The 24,281-nt window shown below is 44.8% G+C and overlaps 2 protein-coding genes across 11 annotated transcripts in view; one reads left to right on the top strand and one right to left on the bottom strand.

The window, feature by feature from the left end:
- Positions 1-24,281, top strand: part of LOC140722873 (uncharacterized) — a 103,048-nt gene that overhangs the window by 9,381 nt on the left and 69,386 nt on the right. The gene's annotated exons all lie outside the window — the stretch shown is intronic.
- LOC140722898 (uncharacterized) overlaps positions 4,516-24,281 on the bottom strand; it is a 53,392-nt gene continuing 33,626 nt past the window's right edge. For 5 of the 10 annotated variants that reach the window (XM_073037533.1, XM_073037531.1, XM_073037534.1 and 2 more), the window contains one exon: positions 18,007-20,122. In XM_073037533.1, coding sequence (XP_072893634.1) covers positions 18,743-19,711 — 969 coding nt within the window. In that variant the 5' untranslated portion in view covers positions 19,712-20,122 and the 3' untranslated portion in view covers positions 18,007-18,742. The other 5 variants (XR_012097765.1, XM_073037532.1, XM_073037537.1 and 2 more) reach the window with 5 other exon arrangements.

Here is a 24,281-nt window from a genome sequence, read left to right as displayed (position 1 = left end):
AAGGGGCTTTAGAAAGATTTCACTCTACCCCCAAAACAATGATTAAGACATACTGTGTTGAAAATGGAAACGACTAGGATGAAGGAATACATTTGCTTTTGTTCACAGTAAGAGAGTCGGTTCAGGAATCATTGGGCTTTACTCCATTTGAACTTGTATTTGGTCGCAGAGTGAGGTGAGCTTTGACCTTGTAAAAGGAGCGGTGGATTGATGGGGATGTACATGTTAACTTGTCAGACTATGTTTTAAAGTTCAAAAATAAACTACACCAATTCTGTAGTCTAGCGAGACAAAACTTAAAGATTTCTCAAAACAAAATGAAGTGTTAGTTTGATAAGCAGGGTTGCGAAAGAAAATACCGGGTGAGGGATATGTTGACGAATCCACTTCAGGTGAAATTCAATAGACCGTATGAAATAGTCTCTCAATTTAATGATGTGAATTATGTTATTACAACACACGACCGAAGTAAACTAACACAGCTGGTACACATAAATATGATAAAGCCTTATTTTGACAATCAGGCACGATATGTGTGTGTTGTTGTCAAAATATATGAATCTGGCAACCCTGAGAATGAAACAATTGACTCGTCAGAGACTTTTCACAAGCCAAACGTGGTCCCAGTTAGACTAATGAACTCCGTTGTTCCAGAAAATATTGATCTGCAGCCAAAGCAACAACAACAGCTGAAGAAATTAATTCGGAAGTTTAAAGATTTATTTGGGGAGGAAGCATTAAGAAGAGGGACGCCTCACGTCTTAATAAGCTGGTAAGGAAGGCGGGCTCTGTCGTGGGCAAAGTACTGGAGAGTTTAACATCGGTAGCTGAGCGCAGGGCGCTGAGTAGGCTACGGTCAATTATGGAAAACTCTGAACATCCTCTACATAGCACCATCCAGAGACAGAGAAGCAGTTTCAGCGACAGGTTACTATCGATGCAATGCTCCTCAGACAGGATGAAGAGGTCAATACTCCCCAATGCCATTAGGCTTTACAATTCTACCGCCAGGACTTAAGAACTTTTTAAAAGCTATTAATGCTTTTTGAGATAGTGATTTAGATGCATATCATATTTTTTTTTACTGAGTTAAGTATTGTATGTAATTAGTTTTGCTACAACAAGTGTATGGGACATTGGAAAAAAAATTGAATTTCCCCATGGGGATGAATAAAGTATCTATCTATCTATCTATCTATCTATCTATCTATCTATCTATCTATCTATCTATCTATCTATCTATCTATCTATCTATCTATCTATCTATCTATCTATCTATCTATCTATCTATCTATCTAACCACGGTCTCAGTACATGACACAGATATTGGTCAAGCCAAACTGATTAAACAACACTCATATCGCATGTACGTAGAAAATGTAAATTGGCTGAACAATTGATGTAAGTGTGGAAACAGATTCAGTAGGTCTTAGAGGCACTGATTATGGGAAGGTAAATGCAGTAGCAAAAACAAATGCCTATCCGATCGCTAGGATAGATGATTGCATCGATAAGGTTGGAATAGCTAATTTCTTACAAAGATTGATCTGTTGATGGGGTATTGGTGTGTTCCATTGACGGACAGAGGTAGAGAAATTTCTGCATTTGTGACACCATCTGGGTTGTATGAATACAATGTTTTACCTTTTGGAAAGAAAAATGCTCCAGGAACATTCCAGAGAATGATTGATTTTGAATTTCGAGGGTTAGAACACACAGATGCCTATATTGATGACTGAGTCACAGGGAGTGATACTTGGGAAGAGCATATCTCTGCAGTAGAGAAGCTGTTTGACAGGCTTTCCCAGGGCAGCCTTACAGTTAACTTGGCTAAGAGTGAATTTGGCCATGCCACTGTGACCTGTCTTGGCTATGTTGTAGGTCAATGCAAGTTGGCTCCTGTTCGGGCAAAAGTCCAAGCAATTTCTCAAGTTCCTATTCTGACTGCTAAGAAGGCTCTTAGAAGGTTTCTGGGAATGAATGGATATTATCGTAAGTTCTGTAAGAACTTTGCTGCTGTCGCTCTTCCTCTGACTAATCTCCTGAAGAAGGGTGAAAAGTTTGTCTGGACTGAACCTTGTCAGGAGGCATTTGATCGATTGAAAGTTATTATTTGAGATTAGGCCAATCAATGTAGTATTCTCAGCAAATTTAATTAGCAGATTGGAGCTGTGGGTGGCAACACGAGTCATGGGTGCACAGAAAGTAAATGACAGGGCCAAAGAGACAACCCTGTGGGTTGTGTGTCCTGTGGGTCAGCGAGACAGAGGAGATGGAGCCCACTGTTACCACCTGCCGGCGATCGGACAGGAAGTCCAGGATCCAGCTGCACAAGGCAGGGTGAAGGCCGAGGTCTCTGAGCTCCTTGTCGATACTTCATGCCTTTGTATGGCTACTGCTCTGCCCATGACTGCAAGGAACTGTAGAGAACATCAGAGAAACAAGCCTCCACTCCATGGACTCTTCCTACACTTCCCCTCCCTCGGAAAAGCAGGCCATGTACACAACGAACCACATAACCTGGACATACTTGCTGCAAATCCGCTCCCACATTGGCAGAGAGATACAAAAGCCTTAAAGGTGTACCTGGTGTACAACCAGGCTGAAGGATGGCTTCCTGTCTGTGGTTATAAGCCAAATGAATGATAAAATGGACTCGGCCTCACAATGTAACTCAACGTGACCCTGCACCATATGTCTATCTGAACTGTACTTTCTCTGCAGCCATAATGCTTTGTTACAGTTATTTTTTTTGTTGAATATGAGCTCAATATACTGTTGTAATGTATCGATCTGTGTGGATGGTACATCAGGCAAGATTTTCACTGTAGCTCAGTACGTGATGATAACAAACAAATTCCCCACTTTAATTGTGTGGAAATATTAGACAGACTGAGCTTCTGCTCCGGAACCACAGAAGGAAACTGTACTGTTGTCATTTCTATGGAAAGCAAATATATGGAAAATGCTTCAATCTCGCATTACGATCTGCGGTAACTGGGATCAGGTGACCGGTGGTGGGTCTCCCATATCAAGATCAGAATCAAGTTTAATAGCACCGGCATATGTCATGAAATTCGTTGTCCCTGCGGTAGCAGTAGAACCTAATTCTTAACAAAAGATTTTAACAATTGTGATTTAAAATAAATATATATATACATATATATATAGTACAAAAATAGAAAAAAATAAAAATGTAATAACGTATTCTAATTGTGTAAATGTAATAAACTATTTTAATTGTGAGGAACTATGTGATCCGGATCTCACTTCGTTGTCTGAAGGGGACAAAGGTGAAGCTACATGTACACATAGAGCAGTGACCCGCAAATGCTGCAGATCTGCAGAAAAACGTGAACAGGAAACGGGATCAGGTGACGGGTGGAGGGACTCCCACCTGAACCGGTGACTCTGCTCCTCTCCCCTCACACACTGCCCGACCCATCCGCCGCATTCCCCACATTATTCCATATTTACACCAGATACATGTCTACTTTTCCACACCATATCTACCCCGATCCCTTTTCCTCCACCCTCAGGTCACAGAGTCACAGGCTCGATTCCCATCCCCTTTTTCAGAGACTGGGATCCCTGGTTCAACCGGTAATGATGTTGTGCATTTCAATGTGTTCACCTCTCAGTCCTCGACTCTCTAAATGACATTTAGAGTTATCACATTTGATCTTTCTTCAGGTTATGACCCCACCTCTCGAGAGATCAGTCAGGTGAATCTTCATTGCACTCTCTATAACAAATACTCTCTAACCTCTTTGTTCATCCTCTATGGAATTAATTTCCACCTTCTGCAGCCCCGTGTTGCCCCCACCATTCACCTCCCACCCCTGTCACTATTTTCACCTTCCACCTCCCCCCTCACCTGGATCCACCTCTCACTCCCCAGCTCTTGCCCCATCCTCACCCCTCACCTCTTTTCTCTGACTATTTCCCGTCCACTCTCAGTCCAGAGGGAGGATCTCGGCCCGAAATGTTGACGGTCCATTTCCCTCCACAGATGCTGCCCGACCCACTGAGTTCCTCCGGCAGTTTGTTCTTTGGTCTGTATAAACCGTGTTAGTATGGGGAGCGGGATTTTACACCATATTGCAGGGTTAGGGTTAATGGACTTTTCAGTGAGACAACAACATTAATCACGGGTTTCATCACTGAATCCAGTGTTGTGAGATGTAAAGTCCCCTGTTATGTGTCCGGCTGTGCCGTGTTGTTGGTGGAGTGGGCAGCGTGGTGTTTGTCTCGATTCGGGTCACAACACCAGAATTGCCAGCGGGGTCCACACACAGTGTATTAGTCAACAGAAAACCTCTCGTCCCTGCAGTCTTTGTCTCCTGGTAAACTCAACACCCTGACAGTGTGGACCATAGATACCCCTTCCTCTCAGAGTCAGGGGATCATTCAGACAGCTGAATGCTGAGAGGAATTATATTTATTGGTCATTAAAGTTCACCCAGATTCGTTTGGACGGATTTGATGTGGAGTTCGGGGTGTCACAGTGAAAGGGCCGGACGGCCGAACTCTCTCCGTTGTCCAAACATCCTTCTAGGTGAGGCGACACTTCACCTGTGAATCTTCCGGGGTCGCCCGTTGTGTCCGCTGCTCCCGATGCGGCCGCCTCCACACTGGTGACACCGGCTGCTCCGCAGTTGTGCGGGGTAGGGGTGTTTTTAACGGGTGTCGATATTTTTCTACCCTTTTGTGCGGGAGGGGTGGGTTTTGGGGGTTGATGATCGGGATGCCGTCCTTTTTGATGCGGGAGGTGGGGAGGGAGTTTCATTTTTTTTTCTCTCTGAACGACTTTCATACTCTTTCTTAGTTTCGTGGTTCTCTGGAGAAGAAAAAAGAACTCAGCGTTATTTATGAATACCTGCTTTGATAATAACTTAACCTTTGAACTATCCACTCCGAGCGGGACTTCCCGATGTCCAAACATTTCAATTCCAATTCCAATTCCCGTTCCGACGTGTCATCCCATCCCTTGCCAAGATGAGGCGACCCTCAGGATCCAGGATCAGCAACTTATATTCCGTCTGGGTGCCCCCACCCAACCTGATGGCATGAATATCAATTTCCCCTTCCGGTGAACAAATTTACCTCACACCCCTCCCTCCCACTCCCTCTCATCCTGTCTGTCTTTGTACGTCCTCTCACCTGCTTATCACTTCACTCTGGGTCCACTGCTGCATTCCTTTCTCAATATATTGAAGTGTACCTGTCAGTGTCGATACTCAAATATCCTCACACGTCAGGTGTTACATGGTTCGAACTTTGTACATCCTGTTTAGTGTTTAAATATATAAAAAGTTAAAGAAGCTTGAATCTTTACATAAATTATTATCACAACTATACGAATAGAAAATATTGTATTTTGGAAGTGACAAATGTTAACGGGAGGAGAGCAACCATCTGGGAGATTTGGAAATGCATTTAATCTCGTTCATTGCCTCACTAAATTACTCTTTTTCCTATCAACACAAAGAGAACAAGAGCCTCTTTTCAATCAACTACAGTTAGTGGAGCGAGGCCAAGGATTTAATCAGCCACTAATTATATGGAATGACGTAAAACTAGCTTGTAGCCTAGAATTTTTTTTTTCCATTTGGCTCCCAAAACAAAACTAAATTTATCCAGGTGTAGAAGAGGATCTTGGATGATTACCTTGAATATTTCATCAAAATCAGGCCGAAGATGAGCGAGCAGTGAATTTTTCTTTCATTATTTTCGACGCTTAAACATAGCTTTCGATGTTCATTCCGTGCTTAATATAGCTCCTTCCTGGTATCCAATGGTACAAATTGGAAAGAGCGGAAAAATGCTTGCATTTGTGTACAGGTATTTCCTAGCTTCCTTGGACAACGGGTCGAGCGAGAAGGAATTTCACAAATACCTAAATTAAAAACAGTCACAGCTCCAGGATTTCACCAAAAACGATCAAATATCCTAATGTTATTAGTGGTATTTGTCCCCACCAGCCAACACCCCCGCTTCCGTAAAATTCCCTCTATTTAATATCCGGGGTTGTTAAATTCCGTACTTGCTTATTTTGACTTTTTTACAGAGGTGTCGGCGGGGCTCTCCGGTGAGCTCTGGTAGCACTGCAGCCCTGAATGTATGAGACAGTACAGTGTTAAATGCAAAACCCTGAACAGTGTCGATGATCAGAGGGATCTTAGACTCCAAGTTCATCTCTCCCTGAAAGAGACTGCACAGATTGATCGGGTCGATAAGAAGGCAAATGGCACGGTTGTCTTTATTAGTTGAAGCACTGAGTTCAAAAGTCATGAAGTTGTGTTGCAGCTTTGTAAAACTAGTTAGACCACATCTGGAGTGTTTCATACAGTTCTGGTCGCCCCCATTCTCGGAAGGATGTCGGGGCTTTGGAGAGGGCGCAGAAGAGGTTTACCAGGACACTGCCTGGATTAGAGGGCATGAGCTATAACAAGAGGCTGGACAAACTTGTGTTGTTTTCTCCAGAGCGGCGCAGGCTGGGGTGAGACTGGATGGACGTTTTTCAGATTACGAGAGGAATAGATAGAGTGGACAGACGATATATTTTTCCAGGGTTTTGAAATGTCGAATACATTTAAGGTGAGAGGAGGTGTGAGGGGCGTCTGTTTATTTCCACAGAATGCTGGGGAGCTGGAGTCTATGCCTGGGATGTTAGACCCCACCGGTCACGTGATCCCATTTGCCCCTCCCATTTAACCGCAGATGTAACGATCTCTTTGTGCATGTTCACAATCTCCAGATGGGCGGTCACGCATCCTCCATGTTGTGTTGGGAAATCTGATGTTGGCCAGCGAGTCCCGTTAACTTCCCCCGAACTCGCCTCGTTTCCTGAGGCTCCTCACATTTGTCATGGAGCGTTATGGCTGTTGTGTCTTCTCCCGGACTGGGGTGGGTGATAAAGGAGAACGTCCCAGGTTGTGGGGATCTTTGATTTCACTGCCTGCTTTACCGAGGGACTGGGAAGTCTAGGGGGGAGAATGGTTTCTGTGATGTGCTGATCTGGATCCAAAGGTCTCTACAGATCCTGACAGTCACGGGCAGAGTAGTTACCATGCAAAGCGTGAAGTGTCCGGAATGGAAACTTCCTGTGGTGTGTTGATAAAATTTTGGTGAGGGTCAAAGTATATCTGGCAAAGTTCTTGTTATTTTTGCTAATTCTGTCATTTTAGAATCTTTTGTACAATAGTATGTACTATTCATTCAGTACCTATGTGTTGCTGGAGGACCATCAGTGATCGTCCTTGATCCCTTCTCCCAACTGGTTCCATCTGCTCATCTTGTTCAACCTCTGTCCAGTCTCCTCACACCCCCCAACCCCGCTTCAGTGATATACATCAACCATCTGGGTCATCCTCAGTCCGCCTTGTATCCCACTTCCTCAATGTTATATATCAGCAAAATGATGATGATGAGAGGCATTAATCGTGTAGATAGTCAGCGGCTTTTCCTCAGGGCTAAAATGGCTGCCACAGAGGGCACTGGTTTAATGTGCTTGGGAGCAGGTACAGAGGAGATGTCCTGGGTAAGTTTTTTACTCAGAGTTGTGAGTGTGTGGAATGTGCTGCAGGCTGCTGGCGGATACGATAGGGTCTTTTACGAGACTACTGGATAGGTACATGGAGCTTAGAAAAATAGAGGGCTATGGGTAACCCTCGTAAATTCTAATTTAGGGACATGCTCAGCACAATTTTGTGGGCCGAAGGGCCTGTATTATGCTGTAGGTTTTCTATGTTTATTTTTTTCTTTTACCCCATTTTTGTGGAATCAACAACCAGAGAGGACTGGTTTAAGGTGAGAGAGGATTGAGTTAATAGTGATCCCAGGGGAAAACTATTAATCCACTCTCCCTTCCGTTTCATTGTTTAACTAACACGATGAGTGCACTCTCAGGTTGGAGGAGCAACAACTCATATTACATCCGGGTAGTTTACACCTCAATGGTATGAACATCGATATCTTTAACTTCTATCTCCACGTTTTCATTTCATCAACCCACATGCCAGTCTCTTCCATTCTGTCTCTTCACTTCTCTCTTCTCCACTGAGGATCGTCTCCCTCTGGTTTCCCTTTACTTTCCCATTGTCCGCTCTCCTCTCCTATCAGATTCCTCCTTTTCAGTCCTTTGCATTTTCCACCAACCACCTCACAGCGTCTCACTTCATCTCCCACCTCCCCCACCCACTCACCTTCACTCTTATCTGGCTTCACCTATCACCTACCAGCTTGGACTCTTTCCACTCCCCACACCATCTTATTCTGGCTCCTCCCCACTTCCAGTCCTGATGAAGGGTCTCAGCAGGAAATCTCTCTTTGGCTTTACCCCCTCTATAGAAGCTACCAGACCTCCTGACTTCCTCCAACATTTTGTGTCTGTTACTCTGCATCTCCAACATCTGCAGAATCTCATTGGGACAGAGAGCAGAATGCAGAGACTACATCGGGTCTCAGTAATGTCGAGGAGGCCACACCTGGAAAACTGAAAACAGTAGATGACCCCAACAAGCACGATGTTGAAAAGTTGCCTCATATGGAAGGACTGTTTAGGACCCTGACTAGTGGTGAGGAGAGTGGTTTGGGGCATCTCTGGCACTTCATCCACTTGCAGTTGGCTTCCAGCCCCTACACCCCTTCTTATCGCTGTAAACCTCTCCCTTTTGTGGACAACACTGCCACTTGGTGGTGATTTACCACAATAACAGGACCCCCTGATTTGTGGACTCCATTGTCACCAGGTGGCGCTCTGTCGCAATAACGCTGAGAGACAGAAATGTGACGCTGCAGCCTGCTGAAATGTTTCTTCAAGATTCAGGGTTGTTTAATTCCATTTCCAGCAGACACGTGTAAATGAGGTCGACATAATTATTACTCCGGCTCCAATACAGCACAAAAACACAATAGTAACAACATATATCCACAGCTTATATACTGTGCATGGATTGATTGTATGTTCATAAAGTGACGCTCGGCATAGGATGCCTGCATATAAGATGACAGACAGGAAATGATAAAGTAGAGGTGTTTGGTGTTGTGGAAGTATGGGTAAGTGGGCAGAGATATTTATCAGCCTTACTGCTTGGGAAAAGGAGCTGTCCCAGAGGCTGGTAGTCCTGGTGAGGACGCTGCGTATCTACCCCCGATGGGAGTGAGACAAATAGTCCATGAGTGTGATGGGTGAAGGTAGATTGTGAAAATTAGGTTGGTGCTTGATCTCAAGAGAGGGAATTTGGAAAATACCAATGAGATGCCTTTTAGATCATCTTGGAATTGTGTAGCCGGCTGGTGGCGTAGTGGCATCAGTGGCGGGAGGTCCTGAGTTTGAATCCAGCCGGCACCCATCTGTGCTGGGTTAAGAGCTGGTGATCTCTTTAAAAAAAATCTCACCCGGCAGAAGGCAAATACAACAATGGCAAGCCTTTGCTGTAACTAGCCTAGCACACGATTTCCCAATACGTCAGAGGAAATCGCCTGCTAAGTTGAAAATTCCGGATGTGACCTACCTTCCCTTTGCAATTGTGCCCACTAGGGAAAAGTTAATTCTGGAATGAACCAAATTTGATTGGGGAGCTTTTGGTAAAGGGAGCATGTGGATACAGTGATAATAACATGACTGAATTCACCCTTCACTTTGAGAGGGGAAAGGTAAAACAAGATGCATCATTATTAGTGGAGTGAGGGGAACTACGGAGGCACTGGAGAAGAGCTTAGCAAAGTTGATTGGAAGGGGACACTAGCAGGGATGATGGCAGAATAGCAATGGCTGGAGTTGCTCCACTTGACAGCCTCAGGATTGAAGAGAAACAAATCATGTTCCACCTACGTAGCTCCAACCTGAAGGCATGAATATCGATTTCTCCTTCCAGTAAAAAAAATCACAGCCCATTGCCTTTCCTTCTACTTACTCCCGAATAACGTAACTTTACACATTCTGACCACTGACATTTGAGACTTTCATATTCCTGCCAGTGCCTTCCACAGATAAGAGTGAGTACAATACTTATTCAGTTCATCAGCCATCACCTTTCACCCTCACCCCATTATTCCCTCTCCAGCATCATTCTCCAGTGGTTTGATATCCATTTCTGTCTCTCTTTTACACAATATGTACCTGAAATTAAAAATGGTATCCTCTTTAATATTACTGGCTAGCTAATCTATTCCTTCTTAATGGTTTTGGTTGCATTCTGTTCATTTTTAGAACTTTCCAATTCTCTAACTGCCTAGTAATTTTTGTTCTGTGCCCTCTTTGGTCTTTATGTTGTCTTTGGTTTCTCTTAGCAGCTACGGTTTTGTCACCTTACCTTTAGAATACTACTTCCTCTTTGTGATGTGTATATCCCGTCACTTCCAGATTGCTTCCAGAAATTCCAGCCATTGCTGCTCTGTTTTCATCCCTGCCCGTGTTCTTTCCAAATCAATTTTGACCAATTTTTCTCTCAGGCCTCTCTAATTCTCTTTTTATTCATATCTGACTTTAGTTTCTCCTTCTCTAATGTCGGGGTGAATTTGATCAGATTAAGATCACTTGTCCCGAAGGGTTCCTTGAACTCATGTGACCTAATTAATTCCGGTTCATTACAACACCCAATCCAGAATAGCTGATCCCCAAGTGGGCTCAACCACGAGCTGCTCTAAAAAAAAAGCATCTTGTAGGCATTCTAGGAATTCCTCCTCTTGAGACCAACACCATCCTGATTTTCCTAATCACCTGCATGGCAATCCCCCATGACTATTGTAACATTGCCCGTTTGGCACTCATTTTCTATCTCTCATTGTAATTTGTGGACCATATACTTACTACTGTTTTGGGGTCACTATACAATTCCCATCAAGGATTTTTTTGTACATTTGCTGTTCCTTAATTCTACCCACAGATTCCACACTGCCCAACCCTATGCCACCTTTTATCTAATGATTTTATTTAATATTTTACCAACAGAGCCACATAACCCCACGGCCGGCTTGTTATTTCACTAAACATATAAATATCTGGGAAACAGGAAGACCTGCAGATGCAAGAAATCGAGAGAAATTCACACAAAGTGCTGGAGAAGCTCAGCAGGTCAGGCAGCATCTATGGATGGGAATCAACATTTCCGGCCATGACCCTTCACCGGGACTCTTGATAACCACGTATCTGGAAAATCAACAAGCAAAAGCAACAGAAAGTAGTGCAATATAGGGAAAACCTTTGACAAAATTTATTTCAAGGCTTTAAAAAACTGCCAAACAGAGCTCAATAGTTAACAAATACAACAAAGGCAATAAACACTTCCATCAATACCGACATTGACTTTTTTAACTGAAAATATCTTAGTCCCATTTCAATCAGTAAAATTTACAAAGATAAGTAAGAACTGAAATGACAAGATTAGAAAAGACTATTTACACTCAAACCCACTGAGATTAACACTACCTTGGACAGAAGGAGGAAGAGCACATGAGAAAAAAATCACATAAGACCATAAGACAAAGGAGCAGATTCGGCCATTTGGCCCATCGAGTCTGCTCCACCATTTCATCATGAGTGGATCCAATCTGCCCTTTAGTCCCATTCCCCCACCTTCTCACCATAACCTTTGATGACTTGACTACTCAGATACCTATCAATCTCTGCCTTAAACACACCCAATGACTTGGCCTCCACTGCTGCCCGTGGCAACAAATTCCACAGATTCACCACCCTCTGACTCAAAAATTCTCTTCGCATCTCTGTTCTGAATGGGCGCCCTGTAAACCTTAAGTCATGCCCTCTTGTATTAGACTCCCTCAGTCACTCTTGAAATTGCATTCATCAACGGGGATGGACAAATATCCAGCCTACAGGTTATTGAGACTTTCCCCCCAGTGTGAACCCAGTCGTGTGTTACAAGGTTAGATGACTGAGTGAATGCCTTCCCATATTCACAGCAGTTGAACGGCCTCTCCACAGGGGAACACAATGATGCAGCCTTGGTGGAGAGGGTTGAGAGAATCTCTTCCCAATGTTTGAGCGGACGATCGGCCTCTAAGTGGTGTGAACTCCCTGGTGTTTTAATAGATGACATGATCGTGTGAATGCCTTCCCACATTCACAGGTCTACGGCTTCTCCCGAGTAGAACTCACTTGTGTGCCAGCAGATTAGATGACAGAGTGAATCCCTTCTCACAATCTGAGCGGGTGAAATCCCTCTCTGCAGTGTGAACTGACTGGTGAGTCACTAGGTGAGATGATTTGGTGACTCCCTTTCCACAGTCTGAGTAGGTGAACAGCTTCTCCCCAGTGTGAACCCGCTGGTGACTCTGTAGGTTAGATGACTGAGTGAATCTCTTCCCACAGTCTGAGCAGGTGAACAGCTTCTCCCCAGTGTGAACTTGCTGGTGTCTCTGTAGGTTAGATGACTGAGTGAATCTCTTCCCACAGACTGAACAGGTGAAGTCCCTCACTGCAGTGTGAACTGACTGGTGAGTCAGTAGGTGAGATGATGTGGAGAATCTCTTCCCACAGTCTGAGCCACACAACCCCATCAGTTCCAATATCCAGATCACTGACAAACCATGTGAGAAGTAGCGGACCGTATACTGACCCCTGAAGACCACAAGTCACTGCTGGCCAACCAGAAAAGGCCCCTTTTATTCCCACTTGCTGCCTCTTGGCTGTCAGCCATTCCTCTATCCATGCCAGTATTACTTCGGATTTTTATCCTGTTAAGCAGTTTCATGTGTGACACCTTATCAGATGCCTTCTGAAAATCCAAGTAAATGATATCCACCGCCTCTCGTTTGTCCATCCTGCTTATGACTTCCTCGAAGATCTGTAACAGACTTGTCAGGCAAGATTTCCCTGTACAGAACCTATGCTGGCTTTGACTTATTATATCATTAGTCTCCTAGTACCCCCAAAACTTCATCTGTTATCAAGTGATTCTTGACGTGTCATGACCGATGCATCTGTTATCTCTCCAGCAACCTCTCTCAGGACTCTGGGATGTAGTCCATCTGGTCCAGGTGACTTATCCACTTTAAGAACCTGAGTTGGCCTAGCACGTTTTCCTTTGTAATAGCAATGGCACTCACTCCTGCTCCCTGACACTCACGGATCTCTGGCACACTGGTAGTGTCTTCCACAGACAAGACGGATGCAAAGTACCTATCAAATTCATCTACCATCTCTTCCCCATTTGTACCCCATGAGCATCATTTTCCAGTGGTCCAATATCAACTCTCGCCTCCCTTTCGTATATTTTATAACTGGTTTATATTATTGTATAGTTTGTTGTCATATTTCACCTTTCCGCTTACAGCTTTTATTTTAAATTTGCCTGTTGTTGGATGTTAAAAGGTACCCAATTATCCAACCTACTACTCACTTTTGCTACCTTATATGCTTTTATACAGTCCTTAACTTCCTTTGTCAGCCACGACAGCCTAGCCCCGCTGTTTGAGAACTACGTCTGTGGGACATATCTATCCTGCACATTATGAACTATTCCCAGAAACGTCAGCCATTTATGCTCTGGCGTCTTCTCCACCTGCATCCTCCAATCCACCTGGTGAATCACCTTTCTCACGCCTCTGTAATTCCCTTTCATTCCTTTGTGATACTACACATGTGACCTGTGCTTCTCCCTCACAAATTGCAGTAGGAATTCAATCATATTATGATCACTGCCTTCTAATGGTTCATTTACATTAACCTCCATAATAAGATCTGGGTTATTACACAACACCCAATGTAAGATAGCAGTTCCCCGAGTAGGCTCAACCATCAGCTGCTCTAAAAAGCCATTTCGTTTGCATTCAATACATCCCCTCTTTTGCGATCTCACGCCAATCTGACTTTCCCAATCCTCCTGCAGATTGAAGTCACCCACTACAGCTGTGTCATTAAATTTATTACATAAATGCCAAACATTCAGCTGTACCTGGGGCAGAAGTGAGGATACATGCTTTTACCAAGGAGAGAAGGTTTTTTTGAAGCTGAAAGGCCTGAAGGTTGATAAGACACCGCAGAGTTCAGAAAGAGGTAGCTGAAGAGATTGTGAAGGCATTAGAGTCATAAAACACTACAACACAGGAAAATGCCATTCGGCCAGTCTAGTCCGTGCTAAAGCATTAATCTTCCGAGTTCCAACAACTTCCACCTGGACCATAGCCCTCCATATGCTTCTCATCCAGTGACCTAAGCAAACTTCTCTTAAAGATGACAATCGTCCCTGCCACTTGCTCTGGCAGCTCGGTGCACACTCTCCCCGCCTCTGAATGAAGAAGTTCCCCCCTTTGTTTTCTCTTCAAGTGATGAGTAATGATCTATCAGAAATCACTAGATTTTGGAACGGTTCTGGTGGACCAGAAATTTGCAAATGTCACTCCACTCTTTAAGAAGAGAGGGGGCACAAGAAAGAAAATTATTGGACAGTTAGTCTGACCTTAGTGGTCAGGAAGATGTTATAGTGTACTAAGAGTGTGTTTTTTTGGGTACTGTAATTGGGGAAACATGATGAAGTAGGCCAAAGTCAGCCGGATTGTTTCGAGGAAATCTTGACTGACAAATCTCTTGGAATACTTTGCGGAAATAACAGGCAAGATAGATAAAGCAGAGGCAGTGTATGTTGTTTGCTTGGATTTTCAGATGATCTTCAACAAGGTACCCCATGCAAGGCTTATTGAGAAAGTAAGGAAGCACGGGATCCAAGGGCACATTGCTTTGTGCATCCAGAACTGGCTCGCCCACAGAAGACAAAGAGTGGTTGTAGACTGGTCATATTCTGCATGGAGGTCGGTGATCAGTGGTCTGCCTCAGGGATCGGTTCTGGGTCCCCTACCCTTAGTGACTTTTATAAATGACCTGGATGAGGAAGTGGAGGTACGGGTTAGTAAATTTGCTGATGACACAAAGGTTGGGTTAGGTTGCAGGGGGATATTGATCGTCTGCAAACCTGGGCTGAGAAGTGGCAAATGGAGTTCAACCCAAAGAAGTGTGATGTGGTTCATTTGCTTCGGTCAAATATGATAGAATATAGCAGTGTGGAGGAACAGAGGGATCTTGGGGACGGAGTCCATAGGAGACTCAAAGCTGCTATGTAGGTTGACTCTGTGGTTAAGAAGCCATACTGTGCATTGGCCTTAATCAACCGCAGGCTTGAGTTTAAAAGCCGAGATGTAATGTTGCAGATATATAGGACTTTGGTCAGACCCCACTTGGAGTACTGTGCTCAGTTCTGGTCGCCAAACTACAGGAAGGATGTGGAAGCCATAGAAAGGGTGCTGAGGAGATTTACGAGGATGTTGTTTGGATAGGGGAGCATGCCTTTTGAGAATAGGTTGAGAGAACACAGTCTTTTCTCCTTGGAGTGATGATGAGAGGTGACCTGATAGAGGTGTTCAAGAAAATTAGAGACATTGATCGTGTGGATAGTTAGAGGCTTTTTCCCAGGGCTGAAATTGCTAGCACGAAAGGACATAGTTTGAAGATGCTTGGAAGTAGGTACAGAGGAGATGTCAGGGGTAAGTTTTTTTACACAGAGAATGGTGAGTGCTTGGAATGGGCTGCCGGCAATGGTGGTGGAGGCGGACACGATAGGGTCTTTTAAGAGACACCTGGATAGGTGGATAGGTACACGGAGCTGAGAAAAATAGAGAACTGTAGGTAACCCTTGGCATTTCTAGAGCAAGGACATGTTCGGCATCGCTTTGTGAGCCAAAGGGCCTGTAACGTGCTGCAGGTTTTCTATGTTTCTAAGGTGCTGCACGTGAGGCTGCTGAACAGGATCACAGCTCATGGAATTACAGGAAAGAAACTTGTACTGACAAGGGAGAAAGAGTCAGAATAATGTGGGCAATTCTGTTTTGCTGTCGGTAACTAATGCTGTTCTGCAGGGGTCAGTATTGAGACCGCATCGTTTCATGTTAAATCTGAATGATATGGATGATGGAATTGATACCTTGGTGACGAACATTGCAGTTGATACAAAGATAGGTAAGGGACAGGTAGTTTAGAGCAAAGCGGGAGTCTGCAGAAGGACTTCGATAGGTCTGGAGAATGCCAGCAAAGTAGCAGTTGAAATACAGTGTATGCAAGTCATGTATATTTGGTAGAAGTAATTGGCGTAGAAAAAAAAGATGGGAGAAACTTGAAAAAATTAGAGGTGCATAAGTGCTTGTGAGTCCTTGAGCAAGAGGCGCTAAAGGTTTGCTTGCAGATGGAGTTGATTAAGGATGACAACTGCAATGTTAGCAATATAAGAGCAAGGATGCGATACTATAGCTTTATAACGCATTGGGCAGATCACTGTTGGTGTATGGTGAGCAGATTCTGACCTGTACTTCCGACTTATTATCTGAGCAAAGGATCTGCTTGTATTGGAATGAGTCCGGAGAAGTTTCAAAGAATGATTCCAAGAAGACCAAGAGTGGATGACCTGGATGAGGAAGTACGCGGGAAGGGATTCACTCAGTCATCCAACCAACAGAAATTTATCAATATCCACTGCTGCTGATTTCCACACACAAATAAATCAAAAGGGATATGCCCAATGAAATAGATAATTAATCGATCAATAGCCCCCAAACAACACGGCCCAGCCCGGCACATAACAGGGGACTTTACATCTCACAACACTGGATTCAGTAATGAAACCCGTGATAAATGTTGTTGTCCCTCTGAAATCATAAGAAACGCACATTAAGGTACATTTAAATGCGAGCGCATCCCACAGGTGACATCACACAGACCCCCCTCGTGCCTGACGTCACGCATGGGCTTCCCACCCCGGGATCTGCCCTTACGTGCACAGCGTCTTACGTCATCCATGCGCTGCTGAGCTCGGGCTTTATCAGTTTAATAGCTGGGCTAATAATCGCGTGACCAGCCCTCCCCCACCGCTGTCAACAGAGGATTCAGGAGCTGCGCTATTCCCATTGGTGCAAAGCGATGTCAATCACTTGTTACCACCAGTCGCAGAGGTGGACAAGTCCAGAGGGCGTTATCCCCGCTGAGTTCGCCTCCGGCTCCGGCCTCAAACTCCACATCACAGCGGAGTAAATGTCCGTTTTTTGATTTATTTCCATTTCCCTCCAAGGGAAGTTGGGGCTTTTGTGAAGCGTCTTCTGCGGCCGGAGTCTGATGTGTCGCCGAGAGGTTGCAGGAGACCGCTCGGCCCGTCGGTATGATGCTAGTTCCCTGGGGAGGGAGCGGAGGGATTTTATTGAAAGGAAAACGATGGTGTGAGAGGGGGCGGACAGGATGTTTGTCCCGGTGGAAATCTGTGGAAATGTCTGAGCCCACACTGGTGGCGAGCAGAGGGATTCATGTTGGGGGGGGGGGGGGAACACCGGCAGACAGTTGACCTGCAAGTGGGGCCAATGACATGGGTAGGAGGTGAGTGGTTGGGGCAACACGGGGCTGCGGAAGATGGACATTTTTTGCACAGAGGATTAACAAAGTGGTTAGAGAGTATTTGTTATAGAGAGTGCAATGAAGTTTCAATAGACTGATCCCTGAAATGGTTGGGTCATCATATAAAGAAAAATCAAATGTGATAACCCTTTCAGTTAGAGAATCGAGGACGGAGAGGTGAACACATTGAAATGCACATCATTACCGGTTGAAACAGGGATCCCAGTCTCTGAAAAAGGGGGTGGATGCCTGTATTTTATAGTAAAACCCCTATTGGTTTACCTTTACCTCCTCTCCCAGTTTTATGCTTGCCCTGGTCCTTCACACCCCCTTACCTGCTTAAGATTCAGCCCAGTAGCAACAGTCAGCAATTCATTCTTTTTGGCTTTTTCTGATGCCTCAGGGGTTGGCACTTCTAGAAATTTATAAATGTCCATTGCTGCTGATTTCCACACACAAATAAATCAAAAGGGATTTCCCCAATCAAATCGATAATTCATCGATTAATAGCCCCCAAATTTGTTCATATCCCAGACGCACGCCCCAAATTTTTTATGAACCATCATGCTTTAGAAACAAGCCAGCAGCAATAGACTACACCTGGAGTCTGGTTTTGATGTTAAATCTATCTTTATTAGAATCTACTTGTAATCTTGCAACTTAAACAAGATAAACAGAAGTTAACAGTGTTAAGTTTATAAATGTGTGTAAATATAACTCCCAAACTATTGAGCTTGGGGGAAACAAGGCTTGGAGTCTTGAGATGGTAAAGTATGAAAGTTCAGTTCAACCACAGAATAGGTGATGAGAGAGAGATTTGTAATCCAGGGTAAATGGCGAGAGCATGCAAATATGTAGAATTCCACAGGTTCTACGGTGGTAAAACGAGAGAACAGTCGCTGTAGATTTTATCCATCATTGTTCCAAATCCACATACAAATTCTCACCGAAAGTGACTTGTCATAAGGTGTATCGTCTTCAAGTGAACTACCACACCACAACCAGGCAAGGGTTAACACATAAGGGGTCTCCACAGGATACACCAAATCAGATCCACTCCTATGGATCAAACAAGGTGACAACCACACATTCGATGTACGGTGAATCGATAATTAACCCACCCTTGTGGGCAAAGGAAAGTTCCAAACAGTGACCCTTGGCCACTAGTTCCCTGGTTTCAATCCTTCCATTTTTCCTCCTTCATCTCTATCTGTCTCTGAGTGTCTGTGTCCTCGGTTAAAACTAAACAAGCTGCGAGTGATGTAAACAAGCTGCAAGTCAGACTGATTCACCTTCTTAATCTCTCTCTCTTAAAATGACAGTCCACAGCAAACGAAACCCAGGGATTCATAACAACGGCCAGTCCCCACTGTGAACTGACTCATATGCCAGTAGTTGTGATGACTGAGTGAATCCTATCCCACAGTCTAAGCAGGTGAATGGCTTCTCCCCAGTGTGAACTCGCTGATGATTCTGTAGGTTGGATGACTGAGTGAATCCCTTCCCACAGACTGAGCAGGTGAATGGCCTCTCCCCAGTGTGAACTCGCTGATGATTCTGTAGGTTGGATGACTGAGTGAATCCCTTCCCACAGACTGAGCAGGTGAATGGCCTCTCCCCAGTGTGAACTCGCTGGTGTCTCTGTAGGTGGGATGACAGTATGAATCCCTTCCCACAGACTGAGCAGGTGAATGGCTTCTCCCCAGTGTGAACTAGCTGATGTACCAGTAGGTTGGCTGACTGAGTGAAGCCCTTCCCACAGTCTGAGCAGGTGAATGGCCTCTCCCCAGTGTGAACTCGCTGATGTACCAGTAGGCTGGATGACTGAGTGAATCCCTTCCCACATTCTGAGCAGGTGAATGGCTTCTCCCCAGTGTGAACTCGCTGATGACTCTGTAGGTGGGATGACAGTATGAATCCCTTCCCACATTCTGAGCATGTGAATGGCTTCTCCCCAGTGTGAACTCGCAGATGTACCAGTAGGTTGGATGACTGAGTGAAGCCCTTCCCACAGTCTGGGCAGGTGAATGGCCTCTCCCCAGTGTGAACTCGCTGATGTACCAGTAGGTTGGATGACCGGGTGAATCCCTTCCCACAGACTGAGCAGGTGAATGGCTTCTCCCCAGTGTGAACTCGCTGATGAATCTGTAGGTTGGATGACTGAGTGAATCCCTTCCCACAGACTGAGCAGGTGAATGGCCTCTCCCCAGTGTGAACTCGCTGATGTTCCAGTAGGGTGGATGACTGAGTGAATCCCTTCCCGTAGACTGTGCAGGTGAATGGCTGCCCCCTGGTGTGAACACGTTGTTGTGCCATTAGGTCAGATGACCGAGAAAATCGCTTCCCCGAAATTCAGCAGATGACCAGCCTCTGCCCAGTGTAGTGTGATCTGACTGGTGTGTCCACAGGTGGGAAGACAGACTGAATCCTTTCTCACACACAGAACAGATGAATGGCCTTGCCCAGTGTGATCTTGCTGATGTACCTTCAGTTGAAATGACCGAGTGAATCCATTCCCACTGTCTGAGCAGGTGAACGGCCTTTCTCCTGTGTAAAATGCCGGGCTTGCTAGTTGTTCAAATGACCAAGTGAATCCCTCCCCACAGTCTGAGCAGGAAGGATGGCAATTGAATCCCTCGCTCCACTTCTTAAATATCCAGACAGAGACATCAAAACTGGCGTGCCGTGTTTGAGATTCCTGGAGACGAATTCCTTCTCATTTTTAACCTGTAAAAGATTTACAAAATCCATCAATGGATGTAGGACAACATTTCAAATGAGATTACTTGAGTTGCCAAGGTTTGATTTGGTATCGCACTGTTACAGTGAAGTTAAACCCAAGTTGGAAGAGAAATCATCTCCTGACTGGGCAGAGTGCTGGTATCTGGAATGACCATCAATCCCCATATGTGTTTCAAGTTCCAACTCCTTAAAGTGCAGGGTTACAAGCTGCAGCTGGATGCATTTCTTGTAAGTGAGGGCATCAGGGACACTACAGGTCTCCCCATCTTCCCTCCAATACCCCCTCTAATTTGTAATAACCAGTGTGTACATAAGTCTTGCACTGTGCATTTTTTTTTACCCAGTGACAAGATGTGCACAGTGATTTTTTTATAGAGAGGTATTCATTTTCACAGTGAGCAAATCACTGTCAACAGGAACTTTGATCTCCTCTGGGTTCGATCCAGTTCATCTGCACACTCACACAACCTATGTAGCTGGCCTGTAATGAGTAATGAAGGATTTTCTCACCAAGGTTTTTGCATATTGTCCATATGTGGTTTACTTGTTAAGTTATGCTTTAAAATGTCAGATTTCCAAATATCACTTCACTTCTTCCCACTTGCAAATTCTCCAGCAACTTTTGCAACACCAGAATACACACAAGTATCACCAGTTTCTATATTCCCCTGAAGCCTCCCCCAATGACTGACAGTGGTGAACTCAGTGATGGCAATTCCAATGAATATGAAGGGAAGGGCAGTAGTCTGTCTCACTGGAGTCTGGCACATGTGTAATGTGAAAGCTATTTGCTGCCCAGGGCAAAGGTGTTTGATATCATTATGTACTCAGAGAGAATGGGTCAAAACATGCTCTCACGGGTAGAAAAGTCCAGAACAAGAGGAGGTAGAACAAGCAACAGACACAAAATGCTGGAGAAACTCAGCAGGCCAGGCAGCATCTATGGAAAAGAGTACTAATGCTGAATTTCGCCGGCATTTTGTGAGTGTGTTGCTTGGATTTCCAGCATCTTCAGATTTTCTCTTATTAGTGATTGGAGGTAGAACAAAGGTGATTTTCTCAACTGGTGATGTAAAAGATTTTGTTCCCTTTCTCTCAGTTCCTAATCCTTGCCTTTATTATAGCTGGAGCTCAGCTCTGTCTGAAAGATCCATCGGTTCCCATTCACTCTGCAGCCGGAAGCTCCCCAGGGCCCGTGTACGGATCGTGGTGCTGAGAGACAGGGACGAGAGCAGGACTGTCCCGGGATTGTTGGCCACGGTGTCCGGATTTCACAGGAATTGTTGTGAATTCAGTGTTTAAGATAAAAACACGGAGAATCGTTCTTACCAGCACCTGACATTTTCAAGGCCTTCTGTGTACTGCGCGCATGCGTGATACTTGGGGACGTCCTCAGCCTGACGCCGGCGCATTTCATCGGCACTTCAGCACCAGCAAAATTCTTAACGCATGGCCCTATGGGTAATCACGGTGCCATTAACCATTTCCGCAAGCACCGGTTCAATGTCCATACCTCATTCTTTTCGTGTGTATAGAAAAAAATTTGCAGCCGTTTTAACGCAGAAAGCGGCTCCCATAAGCCATATACTCAATATCAACGTGTATCTAATGCCAAAGTAAAATGCAGATATAAAACACAGGAGATTCTGCAGTTGCTGGAAATACAGACACACACACACAAAACGCTGGAGGAACTCTGCAATTCAGAGAGCAACTAAGAAGCAGTGTATACAGGCTAGGCATGCAGAAGGGGCTCGGCCTAAATATTGTCTTTTTATTCCTCTCCACATTTGCTGCGTGAAATTAACCACCTTTTTTTCGGTCAACCAGTTTACAAATGTTTCTGACCTTTCTTTTGTAGCCACATCCTGCTGGTCTGATTCCTCCTCCTCCTGGTAAACTCTGGACCCCATCTCTCTCTGGAGCCCCAAAGCCCTGACTCAGGCTGGCAACACTTTGGTTTCTGATTCTGCACCATCGAAGTTTCACTCGCTGGTCTGCTGTCAGACTTTAGAGGTGCATTGTGTTACGAGACCGCAGGTTCGCTTACTGTGAGTGTCGCTTTAAGTGCCTGAGTGAGGCGGGGCTGTCACGTCAAAAACAAGGGGGGGGAGGGGAGGGGAGGGGAGAGAGAGAGAGAGAGAGAGAGAGAGAGAGAGAGAGAGAGAGAGAGAGAGAGAGAGAGAGAGAGAGAGAGAGAGAGAGAGAGAGAGAGAGAGAGAACGTCAAAACCACAGTGAGCTCATCGTCTTATTCACCCTGCAGAACATCATACAGGTGTATAAGATGATGAGAGGCATTGGTCGTGTGGATTGCCAGAGGCTTTTTCCCAGGGCTGAAACGGCTAACACGAGGGGGAATAGGTTTAAGCTGCTTGGAAGTAGGTACAGAGGAGATGTCAGAGCTAACTTTTTTAAGCAAAGAGTGGTGTGTGTGTGGAATGAATTGCCAGCGACGTTGGTAGAGGCGGATACAGTAGGGTCTTTTGAGAGACTCTCAGATAGGTACATGGAGCTTAGGAAAATAGGTGGCTATGTGGTAGAGTAATTCTAAGCAGCTTCTAGAGTAAGATACATGGGCCGCACAGCAAAGTGGGACAAAGCATCTGTAATGTGTTGTGCATTTATATGTTTCCATGAAATTCACAGGAAATCTCCTATCCCACGGAGTGGTGACTAGTTGCAACCTGTCATCTCCGGGAGAGTGAGAGGGGAATGGCAGGGATAGATTTTGATATACGGATATGGAACAGAAACATGGGCAGGAACCAGATGGGCTGAGTGGCCTTTCTAGTGTACATTGTGAGTGTGGTAGAGACAGTAAGTACCTGAGACACGGGATTTGATACAGAACTGATTTATCGTTCACAGATCCACAATATTAAATGCCAGTCTAGTTTAAGACTAACATCAGCAGAACAGACTCCTCCAAGGCTCAGTGACCAGGGTTCAGTCCTGGGTGCGATGAGCAGCCGCAAGAACTGCAGAATCTGACAGTAACAGTCCCTCATGAATCTGCAGCTGCCTTCAGTCACCGTGATGGTTAAACATTTAACACAGAGCTGATTGGAACTTCCTCCCTGATGTAGGAGCACGCAGACCGAAGATGTAGGGGAGAAGGGAAAAAAATAGATAATAAAGTTGTTTGCACCATTAGGGATAAACAGAGAAGAAGAGGTGGAAAGTTTCTTGAATGCATCTATTTTAATGCTAGGAGCATTGTAAGAAAGGTGGATGAGCTTAGAGTATGGATTGATAACTGGAAATATGATGTTGCATCTATTAGTGAAACATGGTTGCAGGAGGGGTGTGATTGGCAACTAAATATTCCTGGATTTCGTTGCTTCTGGTGTGATAGAATCAGAAGGGCAAGAGGGGAAGGTATTGCAATGCTTGTCCGAGAAAATATTACAGCGGTGCTTTGACAGGATAGAGTACAGGGCTCATTTAGGGAGCCTATTTGGGTGGAATTGAGGAATGGGGAAGGTATAGTAACACTTATAGGGGTGTATTATAAACCACCTAATTGGGAGCGAGAATTGGAGGAGCAAATTTGTAAGGAGATAGCAGATATTTGTAGTAAGCACAATGTTGTGATTGTGGGAGATTTTAATTTTCCACACATAGAAACATAGAAAATAGGTGCAGGAGTAGGCCATTAGGCCCTTCAAGCCTGCACCGCCATTCAGTATGATCATGGCTGATCATCCAACTCAGAACTCTGTACCTGCTTTCTCTCCATACCCCCGATCCCTTTAGCCACAAGGGCCATATCTAACTCCCTCTTAAATATAGCCAATGAACCGGCCTCAACTGTTTCCTGTGGCAGAGAATTCCACAGGTTCACCACTCTGTGTGTGAAGAAGTTTTTCCTCATCTTGGTCCTAAAAGGCTTCGCCTTTATCCTTAAACTGTGACCCCTCGTTCTGGACTCCCCCAGCATCGGAAACAATCTTCCTGCATCTAGCCTGTCCAATCCCTTTAGAATTTTATACGTTTCAATAAGATCCCCCCTCAATCTTCTAAATTCCAGCGAGTATAAGCCTAGTCGATCCAGTCTTTCTTCATATGAAAGTCCTGCCATCCCAGGAATTAATCTGTTGAACCTTCTTTGTACTCCCTCTATGGCAAGAATGTCTTTCCTC

Source organism: Hemitrygon akajei, unplaced genomic scaffold, assembly GCF_048418815.1.
Source record: "Hemitrygon akajei unplaced genomic scaffold, sHemAka1.3 Scf000092, whole genome shotgun sequence".
Lineage (NCBI taxonomy): Eukaryota > Metazoa > Chordata > Chondrichthyes > Myliobatiformes > Dasyatidae > Hemitrygon > Hemitrygon akajei.
The sequence above is the reverse complement of the archived record's forward strand: the minus strand, read 5'-3'. Positions and strand labels throughout refer to the sequence as shown.